At 45.4% G+C, this 16,154-nt stretch overlaps 2 protein-coding genes across 2 annotated transcripts; one reads left to right on the forward strand and one right to left on the reverse strand.

The window, feature by feature from the left end:
* The first annotated feature begins 5,718 nt into the window (after nt 1-5,718).
* On the forward strand, nt 5,719-10,493 carry GTF3A (general transcription factor IIIA). The gene is made up of 9 exons (XM_040055249.2): nt 5,719-5,874; nt 6,112-6,212; nt 6,596-6,692; nt 6,881-6,969; nt 7,871-7,944; nt 9,141-9,224; nt 9,599-9,828; nt 9,920-9,979; nt 10,236-10,493. Exons 1-9 carry the CDS (start codon nt 5,719-5,721, stop codon nt 10,392-10,394), a joined length of 1,050 nt encoding a protein of 349 aa, XP_039911183.1. The 3' UTR covers nt 10,395-10,493.
* MTIF3 (mitochondrial translational initiation factor 3) lies at nt 10,454-15,856 on the reverse strand. Its single transcript, XM_040056466.1, has 4 exons — nt 15,723-15,856; nt 13,348-13,811; nt 11,967-12,112; nt 10,454-10,730 (listed from the first exon to the last, which is right to left on the reverse strand). Exons 2-4 carry the CDS (start codon nt 13,808-13,810, stop codon nt 10,518-10,520), a joined length of 822 nt encoding a protein of 273 aa, XP_039912400.1. The 5' UTR covers nt 13,811; nt 15,723-15,856; the 3' UTR covers nt 10,454-10,517.
* Nucleotides 15,857-16,154: the final 298 nt, after the last annotated feature.

Below are 16,154 nucleotides of genomic sequence, written 5' to 3' on the forward strand. Positions count from 1 at the left end.
TAGCTGCAGGCATAATTTTGCACCTGCACTTCTGGTCAGACGGATAACTGCGGCCCTTATTGACCCACATCATGTGATGCCTCGCGAGGCCAGTGCTGCAAGCACAAATAGTTGTGGCTTATTAGGGAAGGCACTGTTTGCAGAGCAGACCTAATGCTGGCTGTTATGTCCCCTCTGAAAACTGCCTGTGCTGTGAGTCAGTATAACCCCATCCATCACAGAATCACAGATTGGGTCAGGCTGGAAGGGACCACGGGGGGTCATCAGGACCAAACTCTCTGCTCAAGCAGGGCCGTCCCAGAGCACATGCACAGGATTGTATCCAGACTCTTCTAGAATATCTTCAATGAAGGAGACTTCACAACCTCTCTGGGCATTCTGTTCCGGTGTGCAGTCACTGCACAGTAAAGAAGTTCTTCCTCGTGTTCATCTGAACCTCCTGTGCATCAGTTTCTGCCCGTTGCCTTCTGTCCTACTGCTTGGCACAATGTCCTTCCAGCAGGCGCTCCTTCCCAGAGTTGAGCTGGGGAACTGAGGCTTATCTCTACCCACTTCAGTGGACTGCCATGGTGAAAAGAAGAACTGGGGCCATTTTGTTTTAACCTGGTCTTGTCTGATCCTGTCCAATGGCTAGGTGAGCTGAACATTTGGGTAAGCAAATCCCCTGGGGCAAATGCAGGAATGGGGTGAAAAGAGGTGTTTTTCAGAAGAAGGACCCTCCATTATCTCTCAGCCCATGAAGGGGTTGTGTCCAAGTCCTCTTTTCCCCCATCCCACCCAGAAAGAGCTCATGGGGAACCAGATTAGAGAGTCAGGTTTTTTCCTTCTTTTCATGCAAGTCATGGGAGATTGGCAGAGATCCAGGACCGAAGTAGCAATATGAACTGACTGGCCCCAAACTGTGCAAAGAACACCTGGAATTTGGCTTTAATTTGCCTTGTATGACATACAGAAAATTTTATTCAAACCAAGTGGGTCAAGATAGCCGATGAGACGGTTGATGGGCAGCAGAGGGCTCTGTGTGTTTCTCCCCACAGCTCTGCTGTGCAACTTCATCATCATTTACATCCCATGCTTCCCACAGACAGGAGGAAAAATCAACTAATGCAGTTTTCCTCTGTTTCTTCTCTTCAGGGAATCAGTCTACTGAGAAATTCATTAAAATCCACTGTGCCCGAGATAGAAAAACATCACCTGACAAGAAAATGCTCTTATGGAAAACAAGTCTCTGATAGCTTTACATGCTTCTTGAACACAGGGAAAGCCAGTCAATAACATTCCTTGTGGCCTAAAAGCAGAAACATCTGTCAGAGGCGGCTTGCTTGGCTGAATATAGCAGCAGGAAAACCCAACTGATTAACTCCATCCTCTTCCTAACATGTTTCTGTGGTTCCCAGAAATCCCTAGAAAGGGCTTCTGAGGACACTGGCAGCATTACAAACCAGACATAATTCAGTAAACAGAGAGATGAAGAAAACATTATCCTGACTGCAGTTCACCTCTGGCATCCAGGCTGCATAATTCACATGCACTTCATCCTAGGCTCCCTTAGCTGTCCAGCAGGCTTGTGATTTAGAAAAAAAGGTAGAGTGAGCCCACACTTGATGAAGGAAAGAATAAAGTGATTGTCATGAGGAGGAAAAGAGCTGGGATCCATACAACTTTGCAAGTAGACTGGAGCAGGGAAAATTAGCAGAAGAGATTAGAGCAGTCATACAGCGGACACGGGAAGTACTCCTGGGCTGATCCCTCTTAGTGCAACCACCCACCAGGACCCTTCTCCCAAGCCCTGCTCTTTTCATCCACATTTGTAGATACACCTCTATTAAAAAAAAAAGCTAAAATTACTTCTTTGCTACGTTTTACTTCTGTCCTACCTTACATGTGATAGTTCACCATGCATAGCTGAGGGACCTCTCCAAAAACTGCAGGAAGTTTCCTTACAACTCTTGACAACTTCATCACAATTTTCCCCCTTACTCTCTGGAAAGTAGAAAGGCCTTTCATTTTTCAGACATGTGTTTGGTCTTGTTGCAGGATTGTTGAACCACCAATGCAGTCAGGGTCACAAAACTTGTTGGGACCAGCTCAGAACACTTAAACAGTAGTTACGGTCATTCTTAAGTCACAGTCTCTGCATCCCAGTGCCACTGGACCATGCCAAGAGACCTCTAGATATGGTGCCTCAAGCAAAACATATTCAGCTTGCACCAAATCTAGAGAAAAAAGTAATCTTTCAGTTTCCAAAGTTTCTCATGCAGGGGAATAATTTCTGCAATCACAGAGCTACTAATTTAAACATATTTATCTTCATTTTAATGGACATTCAAATAATTTCTGTGTAATGTTCATAAGCATAAGATCTATTGACTTCAACTGTGCTGCACAAAGAGAAGCAACTTACCTTGGAGATGAGGTAAATACCACTACTTATAGCAGACTGGTGGGATGGGAAAATGAAACGGCCTTTGGTACAAAATGATATGTGGCCCATTCACTCAGCAGTTCTTCAGTATTCACAGCACCATGTGAAGTCTTTCCTGGATTGATACTTAATTCTGAGTAGAACCTGGTAGCTTAAAGAAATAGTTTCAATCAGAGTCTGAGGGATTTACTCTGTGGGGGTTTTACATGTGTGTGAAGGAGTTCTGTGCTGTTTTTTTCTTGATTATTAAAATTCATCAGATGCAGTGTAGACCTTGCTCTGGAAATGTTTATCTTCAGATTTAATTTTTCTCCATTGCAATTGTCTACCTCTTAGTGGGTTTACCTTTCACCTCCTACAGTGGAAAATTATAACATCGAATCTGAAAGGCAACCCACTCTCTTTCTAGCTGTCCTAGAGGACTCTTCAAAATCCTCGCTCTCATAGTCAAGTCAGAAGACATCAAAAATACAACACAACGAGAATCTCTCTGACCTTGAGTCGCCCACTATTTATATATTTCCAAAACTGGATTAAAATTCCCAGAGGACTCTGCTGGAACCTCAAACTGGCATTGAACAGCACAAAACCCAATGTGAAGAATATTTGTTCTCTGTATAGCCAGTAGCAACATTTCCAAAGTTTTCTGCCTTGCATGCTATTTCCTCACCTGTTTTAGAGTGGCCTGAGGCAATATCATGTTTTCACAGGAAAGAAAAAAAATGTTCTCAAAAAAGGAACATTTATAACCTCTTTTTAAAATTTCTGGCCTGTTTTTTTTTGTAAAAAACAAAACAAAACAAAACAAAAAACAACAACAAAAAACAAACAAACAAACAAACAAACCCAAAACAACAACAAAAAAACCACAAAAAACCCCACCCAAACAACCAAAATCACAGCAACATTTTCTTTTATGCATTTGGTTAGTATTTGTTAGAAGCTGAATTTTTTTTCAGACTGACTACCCCGCTGAAAAGAAGCTGATTGCTCGCCATGGCTTTGTGATAGTTCGGCTGACTCAGCCTTCCCCTTAATCCTGCTACAGATGAGTGAGATAAGAGACATCCCCGGGGCCATGGGGATCTGTTCCTGGCCGGCATGAACTCCTTGCTCTGCCCAGCATCTTCCCTCCCCTCAATTAGGTTCCCCACCCTTTGGCACACCTGGCACCTCACTTCATGCACCCCTTCCCTTCTCCGGTCCCCATACATTGGGTTCCTGACCTTTATTCCCCCTATCTTTCTTCCTCCAGTTCCCCAGCCCACTCCAAGCACCGCCATCTGCTCAGGCTTTACAGCCCTGAGGACACAAACAAGGAAAAATGTTTGGGAACTTTTTCTCCACAGGATGGTTCCCTTGCCACAATCATATTCCAGCTTTTTTACCCTGTTCCTCACACTCACTCTGTGGGGAGAATTGCAGCAGATGGAGGATGTCACCTAAAATAAAGCTTGTGTGACAACTCGAATAGAGCAAAACAGACCAGATGATGTGTTCATAGAATCATTTAGATTGGAAAAGACCTCTAAAATCATCAAGTCCAACCAGTAATCCAGCATTGCCAAGTCCACCTCCACACCATGTCCCCAAGTGCAAGATCTGCACACCTTTTAAATACTTTGAGGGATGGTGACTCAACCACTTTCCTGGGCAACCTATTCCAATGCCTTATAACCCTTTCCTGAAGATTTTTTTTCCAAATATACAATCTAACCTCCCATGGCACAATTTGAGGCCATTTCCTCTGGTCCGATCACTCGATGCCTGGGAGAGAGACCTGCCCCTACCTGGCTACAACCTTCTTTCAGTCAGTTGTGGAGAGCTATATGGTCCCCTCTGAGCCTTCTTTTCCCCAGACTAATGACCCCCAGCTCCTTCAGCTCCAAGTCACTACCAGGAAGGTTCTGGGCAAGGTATCACAGACCCTCAGCTCAGCTAAGCCTCCTGTCCTCTTCCTCTAGTTATGCCCTCAGGTGGCCTGGGGACACAGCAGGACCACAGGCTGGGGTGACCAGCCATGTGCCATAGGATCTCAAACAATCCAGGCTGAAAACACACAAATTTTGGGGCAGGTGCTAAGCAGCATCCAGCAGAGGCTGGTATCAGAGTCCATGAGATTCCCCTGGTCTGGACCAGGGGCTGACCAGCATAATACAGACTGATCCTTGGCCAAGGCAGGGAGCCAAACCAAACCTGCTCAGAGAGCCTTTGTCCCAGGACACGACCTGGTATCTGCAAAAGCCATGAAATACTTCTCAGGGAGACAGAAGAGCCACTATGTCCTTAAAACCTCAGACGGGTGTGGCAAGGGACACATTAGAATTAGATGTGTTGATCTCTGCATGACCGGATCTCCTCTGCTATGGGCTGGATTCTGCACATGGGACAGGGCAACCCTGGGTGTTCATACAGTCTGGGGAATGAGAAGCTGGAAAGCAGTGCCATGGAACAGGACCAGGGGGTCCTGGTCGATGGCAAGTTGAACATTAGCCAGCAGTGCCCTGGCAGCCAGGAGGGCCACCGGTGTCCTGGGGGGCATCAGGCACAGCATGGCCAGCCAGGCAAGGGAGGGGATTGTCCTGCTCTGCTCTGAGCTGGGGCAGCCACACCTCCAGTGCTGGGGGCAGTTCTGGGTGCCACAATACAAGAAGGACATTAAGCTGTTAGAGAGCATCCAAAGGAGGGCAACAAGGATGGTGAAGGGTGGAGGTGAAGCCATATGAGGAGCTGCTGTTCAGCAATTAGTCTGTTCGACCTGCAGGAGACTGAGGAGAGATCTCATTGCAGCTACAGCTTCCTCCTGAGGGGAAGAGGAGCGGCAGGCACTGATCTCTTCTCTGTGGTGCCTGGGACAGGGCCCAAGGAAGTGGCCTGAACCCGGGTCAGGGGAGGTTTAGGTTGGGTATTAGGAAAAGGTTCTTCTCCCAGAGGCTGGCTGGGCACTGGAACAGGCTCCCCAGGGAAGCTGTCACAGCACCAGCCTGACAGAGCTCAAGAACTGTTTGGATAATGCTCTCAGGCCACGGTGTGACTCTTGGGGATGGTGCTGTGCAGGGATAGGAGCTGGACTCGATGATGCTTGTGTGTCCCTTCCAACTCGGGATGTTCTGCGATTCTGTGTGGGGGCTCCCGACACGCAGCGACAGGAAGGGCCCCGCGCCTGTCGCTCGGGACGAGGCCGCGCGCCGCGCAGCGCCCCCACAGCCCCTCAGCGCCCCAGGCCCCGCCCGCCGCCCCGAGCACGCGCCCGCCGCCGCCCCGCCCGCGCGCTCGGTCACGTGCCCTCCGGCATGGCGGGCGCGCAGGGGGTCGGCGGCGGCAGCGGCGGCGGCAGCGTTGTCGGCGTTGTCCCCGTCCGCCCATACATCTGCTCCTTCCCCGGCTGCGACGCCACCTTCAACAAGGCCTGGCGGCTGTCTGCCCACCTCTGCCGGCACACGGGCGAGGTGAGCCGCGCCGGCTGGGAGGGGGCTCGGTGTGACCGAGGCGTGGGCGCCGCGCCGGGACCCCGCGGGGACGCGCGCCGGCCGCTTCACCTCCTCGGGGGCGCCCGAACACGGCGGGGGCTGCGGGTTGCGGCCGGGGCCGCGTAGGGCCGGGGCATCCCGCTGACGACGGCCTGCCCGGGGCGGCCGAGCCCCCGAGGGGGTGGGTTTGCCCCTGGAACAGCTCCTCTCTTTCAGAGGCCGTATGTTTGCGATTATGAAGGCTGCGGCAAAGGGTTCACGAGGGACTTCCACCGCGCCCGACACCTCCTCACGCACACCGGGGAAAAGCCGTTCGAGTAAGGCCCAAGATTTTACTTCTTAAGCTGAAGTGGGGTTGTTCTTCAGGAAAGGAAGTTAAGACAGGACGGTGGTACAGGGCTTGTATGCCTTTGGTGTCATGGGCACTGCCGTAACAGTGTGCGCACAGGGTGGGATCAAACCCCCTGTTCTGGCAGTGATCTATAACTTTAATGTGCTTAAAGGAATTGGCAGATCTCCGCCAGGAATACATCATTAAAAAGCTAACTTAGCCTTTGGCTTTTAGTGTCTTCAAAGCAAGCTTCTGTATTTGAGTTGTGAGTTTCAGTAATTCTTCTGTGTGTTGTTCTTCAGTGATTTCTGTATCTGCCTAGGCAACAAGTCACTGACAACAGTAATAAAAAATGCAGTTCATTTGCAGGTGCACAGCTGATGGTTGCAATGAGAAATTTGGAACAAAATCAAACATGAAGAAGCATGTTGAGCGCAAGCATCAAAATCAGCAAAAGCAGTATGTGGTGAGTAATCACCTTTGTACTGTACAGTGGAGGCTAAACAAGTTCCTTCTTGTGCATCTGCTGAAGTACTTCAACTTGTTATTATGTGGTACTTGTGTAAGTTCAAATACCATCACTGGGATTTCAGCAAACACGTGGACTGAACTGTCATTATTTGGCCTCTAATGATAACTTAATTTCCTCAATAGTGTGACTTTGAAGGCTGTAACAAGTCTTTCAAGAAGCATCAACAACTTAAAGTTCATCAGTGTCACCACACCAATGAACCTCCCTTCAAGTACGTGGATAATTTCAATACTGAACTTTAAGACTTAAACACTGTAGATGAAAACAGGTGCCTTTTCACTGATGTGGCAGTTAAAAAAAAAAAAAAAAAAAAAAAAAAAAAAAGCAGTGTGTAGTCAGGGCTACAAGTATATTCTTGTACTAGTCGTTTGCTCAGTGATCTGTTTTGAGCAACAGTCTTGGTGCTCTGTTAACTTCAGCATTCCAGCAGTTTCATGAAAAAAATAACACAACACCCACCCCCCAGTTTTTAGTTCACAGTTTGAAATGCAGGCATAAATAAAAGCTTGCATATTAATGAAAAATGCAGCTACCTTTACTTCCCAGTAAGAAGCAGCAACTTGGCTAACATTAACGTGAGTAGTATCTGAAAAAAGGGGAGAGACTTAGACAGTAATCTTGGAAGCTGTGCATTGCAACTCCATTTGGATAACACATCACTATAGATTTGCTAAAAGCAAAGTTCAGTCTTGTATTTCTTACAGGTGGGTCACACTTAACATGAGTGTTCATTCCACTTAAGTGAAATGCATTGCTGTGGGTGGATGACAGAAATGTCAGTGCTCTGCTGATTCTGCACAAGCTACCTAAACTTTCCACTTTCTGTCCTTCTTTTATGTTTGAAGAGCCTGCTGGGTAGGGATGATACAAGGCTTGACTCTTCAGCTAAAGCTCAACTTGCTGTATATTTGGAATTCATACTATAGTTCTAACTCTCAAAGCCATCCAAATCTATTAAAAAACTATTACGAAATTTACAAGGTGGGGGGACACACACAAATCTGTAGGCAAAGGGAAACTTGGATTATTTTGTTCATTTTAATTGTTCTTGACTAAACAAAAAATAGGTAGATGTGATGAAAGAAATGAAACCACTGCTATTTTGTACCTAGATGTAATAAAGAAGGATGTGGAAAGTGTTTCTCTACTCCAAGTCGACTAAAGCGGCATGAGAAAATACATGAAGGTAAAACTATTTTTTATTTTTAAATTATGTTTCAGTAGAGGAAAAAGGACTGTTTCCAGTGCAGAGGGTGTAGAGATGTGTGACAGATCTGAAAGTGTTCTGGGCCTAGTGATCCAGACAAGACAAGGACACCTGTTACTGCGGGGCATTGCAGTGTTAGTTATGGTGTATTTGTGGCAGTCCGAGCAGAGCTCCGGATTCCTCGTTATTTCTTCTCATGAGGTTCTTCCTTGCAAATAATTTAACTTTTGGAGATGGGCTGATGGTTAAGGCATTAGCCTAGATGTCCAGAGCTTAGGATCAGTTGCCAGTTCTGCCACAAATTTCCTATGGAGCCTTGGCAGAACCATGTGTATTTTTAGTTAGTAATGAACCTATGTGAGAGGCTTTTAAGTGAAATCACTGTGATGTGGCTGTGTAGGTTTGAGCTAATCCTGCTGCCCTCCTATCCGTTCTTTCACTGACAGATAACCAGCTTTCCAGTGATAGGAAAGAACCAAAACCAAATCAAACAAACCCAACAGACTAGGAAGAGTACCGAGAAGGCTGTGACTTGGACTGTGATTCCCTTTTTTAAAGGCAAGGATTGTGCATAGGTTTTTGAGCATTCCAGTCCTGGGATTGACTTCCTGCGGTTCCTGCCTGCTTGATAGAATGGTAGAACCTCTTTAGACTCTGGAATATTACTGTATGGTCAGTATTTCTTTTTAATATGCAGGACAAATATTTATATAGAAGTAATATATATTACCAGTTATTTTCATCTATTTGAGAGAAAGTGTATGGCTGGGAGGAAGTAGCTTTACTGAAGCAAGGAGAGAGAGTTTCACAAAATCATTTAGGTCAGAAAGGATCTCTGGAGGTCGTCTGGTCCAGTTCCCTGTTCAAGGCAGGGCCATTTAGACCAGGTCGTTGAGGACTGCATCCAGTGGTGTTGAATGTTTCCAGGGCTATGGATTCCACAGCCTCTCTGGACAACTGATGTCAGTGATACAAGGTTTCTTACTTCAAACTGTTCGGATTTTCTCTTGTTCTAATTTGTGTTTATTGTCTCTTATCCTAGTTCTGTGCAGTATGGGAGGAGACAAGGAATAACGTGTTTTTAATTTTCAGATGCTAGAAGTGGAGTTCCCCCTTGTAAAACTGGACTGTTTGCCAGACCCTTTGTGATTGTAAATATCTGTCCTGTCTAACAGGCTATGCATGCAAGAAGGAAAACTGCTCATATATCGGAAAAACTTGGACAGAGCTTCTGAGACATAATAAAGTCAGTCATACAGGTAAATTCCAAATGCTTTCTTAAACTTATGATACAAATAGGAAACCAGCTGCTAATTTGAAGAAGAGTCCTTGCTGTACTCATTTCATCAACTTGTGTCATCAAACTTGTCTACTAACTTTATTGGTAAAGTGGCTGTCAGTCCAACTTGACCTTTGATGAAAATGCTGCTCAGTATACTAACTTTGTGATTCACTTAACAAAAAATTGTTTTATGTGGGATTTCAGATCTGGATAATTCATACTGCATTATCCTCCCAAAGTCTCTAAGTTCCTTGCATTTCATGTTGATTGTTCTAATAGACCACTAGGCTTTGATTCTGAACTTCTGTAAGAAATTGTTAATTTATACTCACCTTTCTTTCTCGCACTTAGAGCCAATAGTCTGCAGTGAATGTAACAAAACTTTTAAACGGAAGGATTACCTCAAGCAGCATCAAAAGACACATGCTGTGGACAGGGAAGTGTGCCGCTGCCCCAGAGAAGGATGTGGAAGAACTTACACAACTTTATTTAACCTTCAAAGCCATATCCTCTCTTTTCATGAAGAGAAAAAACCATTCTCTTGTGATTATCCAGGGTGTGGAAGAGTGTTTGCAATGAAGGTATGTGTTTAACTGTTCTTATCTGAATCCCATTATTTGAAATTCCAAACTTAACTCCTTTTTTTTCCTCCCCTGCTCTTTGTAACTGTAGCAGAGCCTAGCAAGGCATGCGGTTGTACATGATCCTGAAAAGAGAAAGCTGAACTTGAAAGTAAGTAAGTTACACTCCTGGAAAAGTCTTCTCACCCCTACCATGTCACTGCAGAGGAGGGTAAAGGTTACCTGTTATAGAATGTGACTTCACGCAGGAAAACAGATTAAATATCTAGGTAATTTGTGAGATTCTTCATTTATGAAGCTCCTTTAGCTAATGCAGTCCTGGCCTGTACATTGATTTATTTTTTCCCCACCACAACAATAGTCTGCTCCACAGATACGTTTACTAATTCTGGGTCTATTTCTGCCAGGCAAAGCGTTCTCGTCCCAAGAGGAGCTTAGCCTCTCGCCTCAGTGGCTACATTCCTCCTACAAAGCAGCCAGGAAAGGATGAGGTTGTGATGGAAAGCAAGACAGCAGATAAACTTGTGGAAAATGGAATACCAGCTGTTGAAATTCGGACTCTGTAGCAAAGGTTAACCAAGACAGTGTTCTTCACGGAATGACCAATGCAAAGCTCAACAATTACTTTAGCTAAAGTTAATATTTTTATTTTTTAAATAAATATATATTGTTTACACCACTTCACAAAGTCACTGATGCAACTCATTTGACTTTAGATCTTTGTTTTCATCTTTCTTTACTGTATTGTTTTTCTTGATTTGCATCTTCTGGTGTTCTTTCAACTCTTTGTCAGACATGTGCCTCAAAACACAGGTACTCACTCCTTCTCTAGCAACTTTTGGCTTGGAAAGATAAGTGGCTTTCTCAGACACAGTCTCCAAAATGTGATCAAAAAGCATGAACTAAAAAGGAGGACAAAAATGGAACTAAATGAATGCACAAATACAAAGAAATATTTCAAGCTGCTCTGTAATAACATGATCTGCTTAGTTTAGCTATTAGCTGAAGCAAGCTAGTTTGAGCACTTCAGCTTGTCCTTTCCTCACTATTCTTTACTCATAAGCAGGTTTAGGCAAGTCACTAGAGGGGTATTCAGCCATTTCCTAACATTTAGGCTGGACTGCTGATTCATGGTGTTTTGTTCTTCAAGGGTGTCCATGAGAGTGGGTTGGATCCGACTCCTCTCCATCCTCCTCTTCCTCTAGATTCAGATATATTATTATGTGAGGTTTTGTTCTTAAGGGGTACTATTGTTCTAAGGTCAGCAGGACCCGGTACTATTGAACTGAGTGGTAACAGTGCATTCAGGTAACACACCGAATTCCTAACCTCATAATTAAGCTTTTAAATTTAAGGACAGTGTAAATCAGGATTATGTCATGAAATGTTCTATTCCCTCCCATCGTCAGTTCTTCCTGTTACCCCTTCCCTGTGAATTTAACTTAGTAGAAAAAGTTTTCTTTTTGGATCAAGTGCTGTCACAATTTTCCCCAGCAATTTAATTGAAACAATTGTCAAGAACAGCCAATTCACAACAGACATTACAAAGAGGAAAAAAAAAAGTCTTACACAGAATATTTATAAAAAAGCCATTTTTGTGAGACAGTGAAGTCTCGAGGCCCTGCAATTATTCTGGGCAGTTGCCATCAGCTTCTTAACATTTTTAGAGATGTTCACTTTGCTAGTCTTGGAACACCATTCCAATAGTTTTTCATGTAGGAATGGACAAGTAACCTTAGCCACACTTGCATAAATGCAGCTCCAGAACTGTTAGTGAGATAATCCAGCTAAAATACATTTTTTTTTCAACCACACTTAAAGTTTTCAGTGGGTGAGCTGGCTAAAGCCATAGATAAGAAAATTTCACAGGCCCCATTAATAAGGTGGTGCTGGAAAGGAATAGGAACTGCTTAGACTCTGCTGCCCAAGCCAGTACTGCAGCTGGGTTCTTGAACTATGGGTATTTGAACTCTGGGACTACTTTTCTGCACCAGTGTTTGAACAGGAGCTGCTTAAGGCAGGCAACCATTACTTGCACAGGACCTAGGAAAAATCTCAGCAGTACCCCATAGGGAAGGTGAATACAGCTGCAGCTATTAAATGAAATTGACTGGTCCCTCTTTCAGGAGTGCACTTACCATGTCTGTACTGCTACCCTTTGCTTGCCGGATGGTAACTTTAACGTGGTGTTTCTTTTCAATCCACAGTGCTATCTGTTTAATCTTGGTCTCTAAGTCGTTCTTGGCAATAGCTGAGGAAAACGATAACTCCTTCTGAACCACCCCTGTTTAAAACAGAACTGAAACTGTTGGCTTAACATTTCACGAACCTGTACTTGTTGCTCTCTTTTATCACCTTATGGTGCTTTGCTTGACTCCCTCTTCCCATGCTGCTTTCTCAGAGCGCCCAAATCTCATTGTCTCAGCAAGCACCACTCTCACCTCAGAGGGTGGCTACTTGATACACTCACTGCCGTAACTGGGAGACTGAGTGCATGTTTGAGGCACACAGGGAAATCTCTTCAGGGCCAGAAGGCTTAAGGTATTTTTAATTGCAGTCTTGTTCATACGATCCACAATGTAGGTCTAACAAACAGGTAAGCATTGGATCTGGAATTAAAGACTTAGTGTGCAAATTCCTGTGTTCTGCACATAGGATAGCTGAAGGTAAAAGTTTTGACTTTAGATAGCTCTTCATCTCAAGCCCATTTTATTGAATGGTGAAGTGCAATATTCAACTGGAAGTATGATGATGTAATATATTTGAACAATCTACAGTCTCTTCCTCGAAGTTTCTCTAAAGCAGTCACCATCTGAGTAACATTTCTGTCGTTTCTTGAACATAGCTACTCACTACCACAATAATGCTCTCCTCTAAAATCAGAACTCTACCCAAAACACAGCTATCTCCGTTACCCCGAGGATAAGAGAGGATACAAGGTTACATGCCTTTTCTAAAACCTCTTTGCCAAACTCAGTTTGTTAAACTGCTGGAGCAGGCGGTCTTAAAAAAAAAATTCAAAAACCTGAAAAGTGTTAAATATTGAAAAAAATTCTCTTACTCTGTACAAGAAAGGGCTCCAGACTTAGTCTTCCTAGCAGCAAATGGAGAAGAGAGTGTTTCACGATCACTGGTGACAAACTATGTAATTATACAGGTGCATCTGGTTCTTAGTTTGTAAAAACTGCCTGTCACTCTATGCCTTAGTAAAAAACCACAAATTCAGTGAGTCTTATGGAACCAGAGCCTAGTTATATTCACTGAAATAAAAGTATTTTTTTGAAAAGTCAGCGGATGCCAAAATAGCAAATCCTGTGAGGGCAATAGAAGGCTTCTCTGTGGAAGACTGGACTAATCCAAAATTTTATTTTCACCACTGCAAATCCTTAATAGCGTGGACTGCAGTGACATTGCTTTGGATTTACACAAATACAAGTAAGAGGATTTAATCTGTTGAAACCACTTTTAATGCAGCATTTTTCCAAGTCCTTGGTGTAGTAATGTTAACAGTGCACGTACCTGGCTTTGGACTTGCTTTTTTCTTCTCTGCACGTTTAAGCTGTTCTTCGTGAATCTGCTGCCCAGTCATTAGTCTGTAAACTGGAGGTTCTACATTCTCACGAAGCAGAACCAGTTTCAGGCCTTGTTCATCCATAAGTCGGAGTGCGTCTGCTCGGTGCATGTTTCCTAAGCTCTCCCCATCCTGGTTGATTACGTGCAAAATACGATAGGGAATTCTTCGCCCAACACTTCCAAATGCTGCTTTCCTTTTTGGTTGTGCGTGAGATTTTTCATCTGTACAAAATGCTTCAGTAAGCCCAAACAGAGCTGACTTCCTAGGGTCAGGTACTACTATCCAGAATGGAGAAAAGAGCCACTTTTGTGCAGTCTGTGTCAGAAGAGTACCAAAGAACCTTTTTGCATATCTGTTCTCATTTCTGGTTGCTTGACATAAATGTTTAATTGTGCACAAGGCAGTCATTCTGAGGAAGAAGAAAAAAACAAGTTACCCCATCAATCAGATTCTTCTAATTATATGAGAAAGACTTGACTCCAGTTCAGTAAATCCTGGTGTTTGTAACTGCTCTTTTAAAATGATACACGGTGCTACTATACAGGATGAGCAACCAACAGTCATTTTACAGTAACAAAGGCATTTAACCCAGAGAGAAAATTTGACAAATAAACAAAATGTATGAGTTGATGTTACCTTCAGTATCTTAAAATCTGAGCCTGAACTCCTTTAAAGAATCCAGTACTTCTAGTTCCTTTCTCCTACTTTCAAATTTAAATCTAAATAGTTACAGACATCTATCTTGACATGGTACTCATGAAGCTATAAACTTGCAAACGTGCTTCAAAATACCCGTGCTTGAAGACTACTGAAACTCATCTTTGACACATTTCTTCCACTGGATTTTTTTTTCCCCATTCTTCCCTGATTGATTAAATCTCCCTGGCAATTTTGGTGCAGCTGACCATTATCTGTATTTTGTTCAGACTTCAGAAATCGTCCATTTTCTAACAGCTGCAAAAACCTTTGGAAATAAAGAACAAACTGAGAGTATTCTCTGCAGTTTTCCTATTTTATGTTTAAAAGGGTGCAATTACAGGAAAAGCCAAGGAAGATGCAGGAAACCAAACACATGTCTTACCAGAGGAGGTGGCAAAATGAGACCTCTTTTGCCCAGGAGAGAATGTGACTCTGCTCTATAAATACAGGCATACATACACATATATGCACACACATGTATGACATTGTGTAAACATGCAGCCATGTGCATACGTACACATGGAAAAGGTGTAAATCATCAGCAAGGATAAAAAGCTATTTATAATTTTAAGCAGTGTTGGCACAGGAACAAGCAAAATTACTTGCCCGTGAATAAACTTAGTCTGAAAAGGGAACAGTCTGGAGCCTGGGATGGACTTCATACCTCAGCAGTAGGGACAACGTCCATGCAAACTGCTTGACGAAGGAGCCAGATGAGTTCATGAACAGGGCAGTCTGATAACAGCTGTGTGCTACACCTGGATCCAGAACTCAAGCTAGCCACAGGGCACAGAAGTAACAGGATTTCCACAGCAGCCTAAAACCAGCTGGTAGAGCCACCGTCCCTTCCTACCCTGGGCTCTGTCCCTGCCCAGGCCTGTGAGAACAGCTTTTTGTCTGGCTGTGACAACAGCCCTATGACTGAACACCCACTGCCAACACCCGAGTATTTTCGTGCATCATCAGTGCAGCCACACAAAAGCCACAACATCCTTATTTTTTTAAATGGTTTCATAAACCAGCTCTGGAACATGCACTGCAGATGCAGTGCTCTGCAATCTGGGCATCACTGCTCCATTACTGAATAATATAATTAAATTCAGAGCAGCCTGGCTTGCCTTTGAGAGCTACTGATTTATAAATCAGTATCTCAGCAATGGAACAGCAGCTTGTTTTAAGGAAACGTTGCTCTTGCTCTGCTAAGCACACGGTGTTGGTGGTATTCTCCTTCATTCCCTGATGCTATTTAATAAATATAGCCATAGCTGTCTGAAAGCAAATAACCCCTTTTTATGGAAGGGTTTCCCATCGCGTAACGCGGCAGATACGCGTGTTTCGCGTTGTGCACTTCGGTCACCCTTGCGTCGGCAAGGCCGGCTGACTTGGAGCTCTAAGGAGCGGGCAGTTCCGGGCACACCGCGAACCGCAGGAGCAGCCGCGCTTCCCGTGCTGGGCGGCCCTCACGGAGGGGAGCTGCTGCCCGCGGGTGTCCCTCCCGTGGACAGGGCAGAAGGGCAGTACGCGGGTGTGTGACCGTGTCCTGACGTGTCGCGGAGGTCACTGCGCGTGCCTGCGGCGTGCCCGTGTGCGTGACGCGCGGCTCCCTGCGATCCTCCCTTACCTGCCGGCTGGGCCGGGCCGGGCCGAACCGAGCCGAACCGCCGGCCGCGGCCCGCCGAAGCAGCCGAGGGACCGGCCCGAGCCGCCGGAAAGTCGCGGGACGCCCCGCCTCTCCCCTTTCCTTTTTCCTCCTGCTCCTCCTCTTCCTCTTCCTCCTCGGGCGCCTCCGCCTCTTGCCCCCGCCCCGCGCGCGCCCGCGTGAGCATGCGCGGTGGGTGCCGGGGTGCGGGCGGGGCGTGCCCGGTCCCGGTGTGCCCGTGTGCTGTCGTGCCCCTGTGCCCGGTCCCGGTGTGCCCGTGTGCTGTCGTGCCCCTGTGCCCGGTCCCGGTGTGCCCGTGTGCTGGCGTGCCCCTGTGCCCGGTCCCGGTGTGCCCGTGTGCTGGCGTGCCCCTGTGCCCGGTCCCGGTGTGCCCGTGTGCTGGCGTGCCCCTGT

The sequence above is a fragment of the Hirundo rustica genome, chromosome 2, assembly GCF_015227805.2.
Source record: "Hirundo rustica isolate bHirRus1 chromosome 2, bHirRus1.pri.v3, whole genome shotgun sequence".
NCBI lineage: Eukaryota > Metazoa > Chordata > Aves > Passeriformes > Hirundinidae > Hirundo > Hirundo rustica.

Bases quoted from the DNA above. Each gene is read 5' to 3' on its own strand.
- GTF3A (XM_040055249.2), top strand. From the start codon at position 5,719: ATGGCGGGCGCGCAGGGGGTCGGCGGCGGCAGCGGCGGCGGCAGCGTT. The intron at 6,213-6,595 runs GTAAGGCCCAAG...GTTCATTTGCAG, and splicing joins ACCGGGGAAAAGCCGTTCGA to GTGCACAGCTGATGGTTGCA. The intron at 9,829-9,919 runs GTATGTGTTTAA...TTGTAACTGTAG, and splicing joins GAAGAGTGTTTGCAATGAAG to CAGAGCCTAGCAAGGCATGC.
- MTIF3 (XM_040056466.1), bottom strand. From the start codon at position 13,810: ATGACTGCCTTGTGCACAATTAAACATTTATGTCAAGCAACCAGAAAT. The intron at 12,113-13,347 runs GTACGTGCACTG...TGTTTTAAACAG, and splicing joins AAAAGCAAGTCCAAAGCCAG to GGGTGGTTCAGAAGGAGTTA. The intron at 10,731-11,966 runs GTAAGTGCACTC...CCTCCTTTTTAG, and splicing joins AGGGTAGCAGTACAGACATG to TTCATGCTTTTTGATCACAT.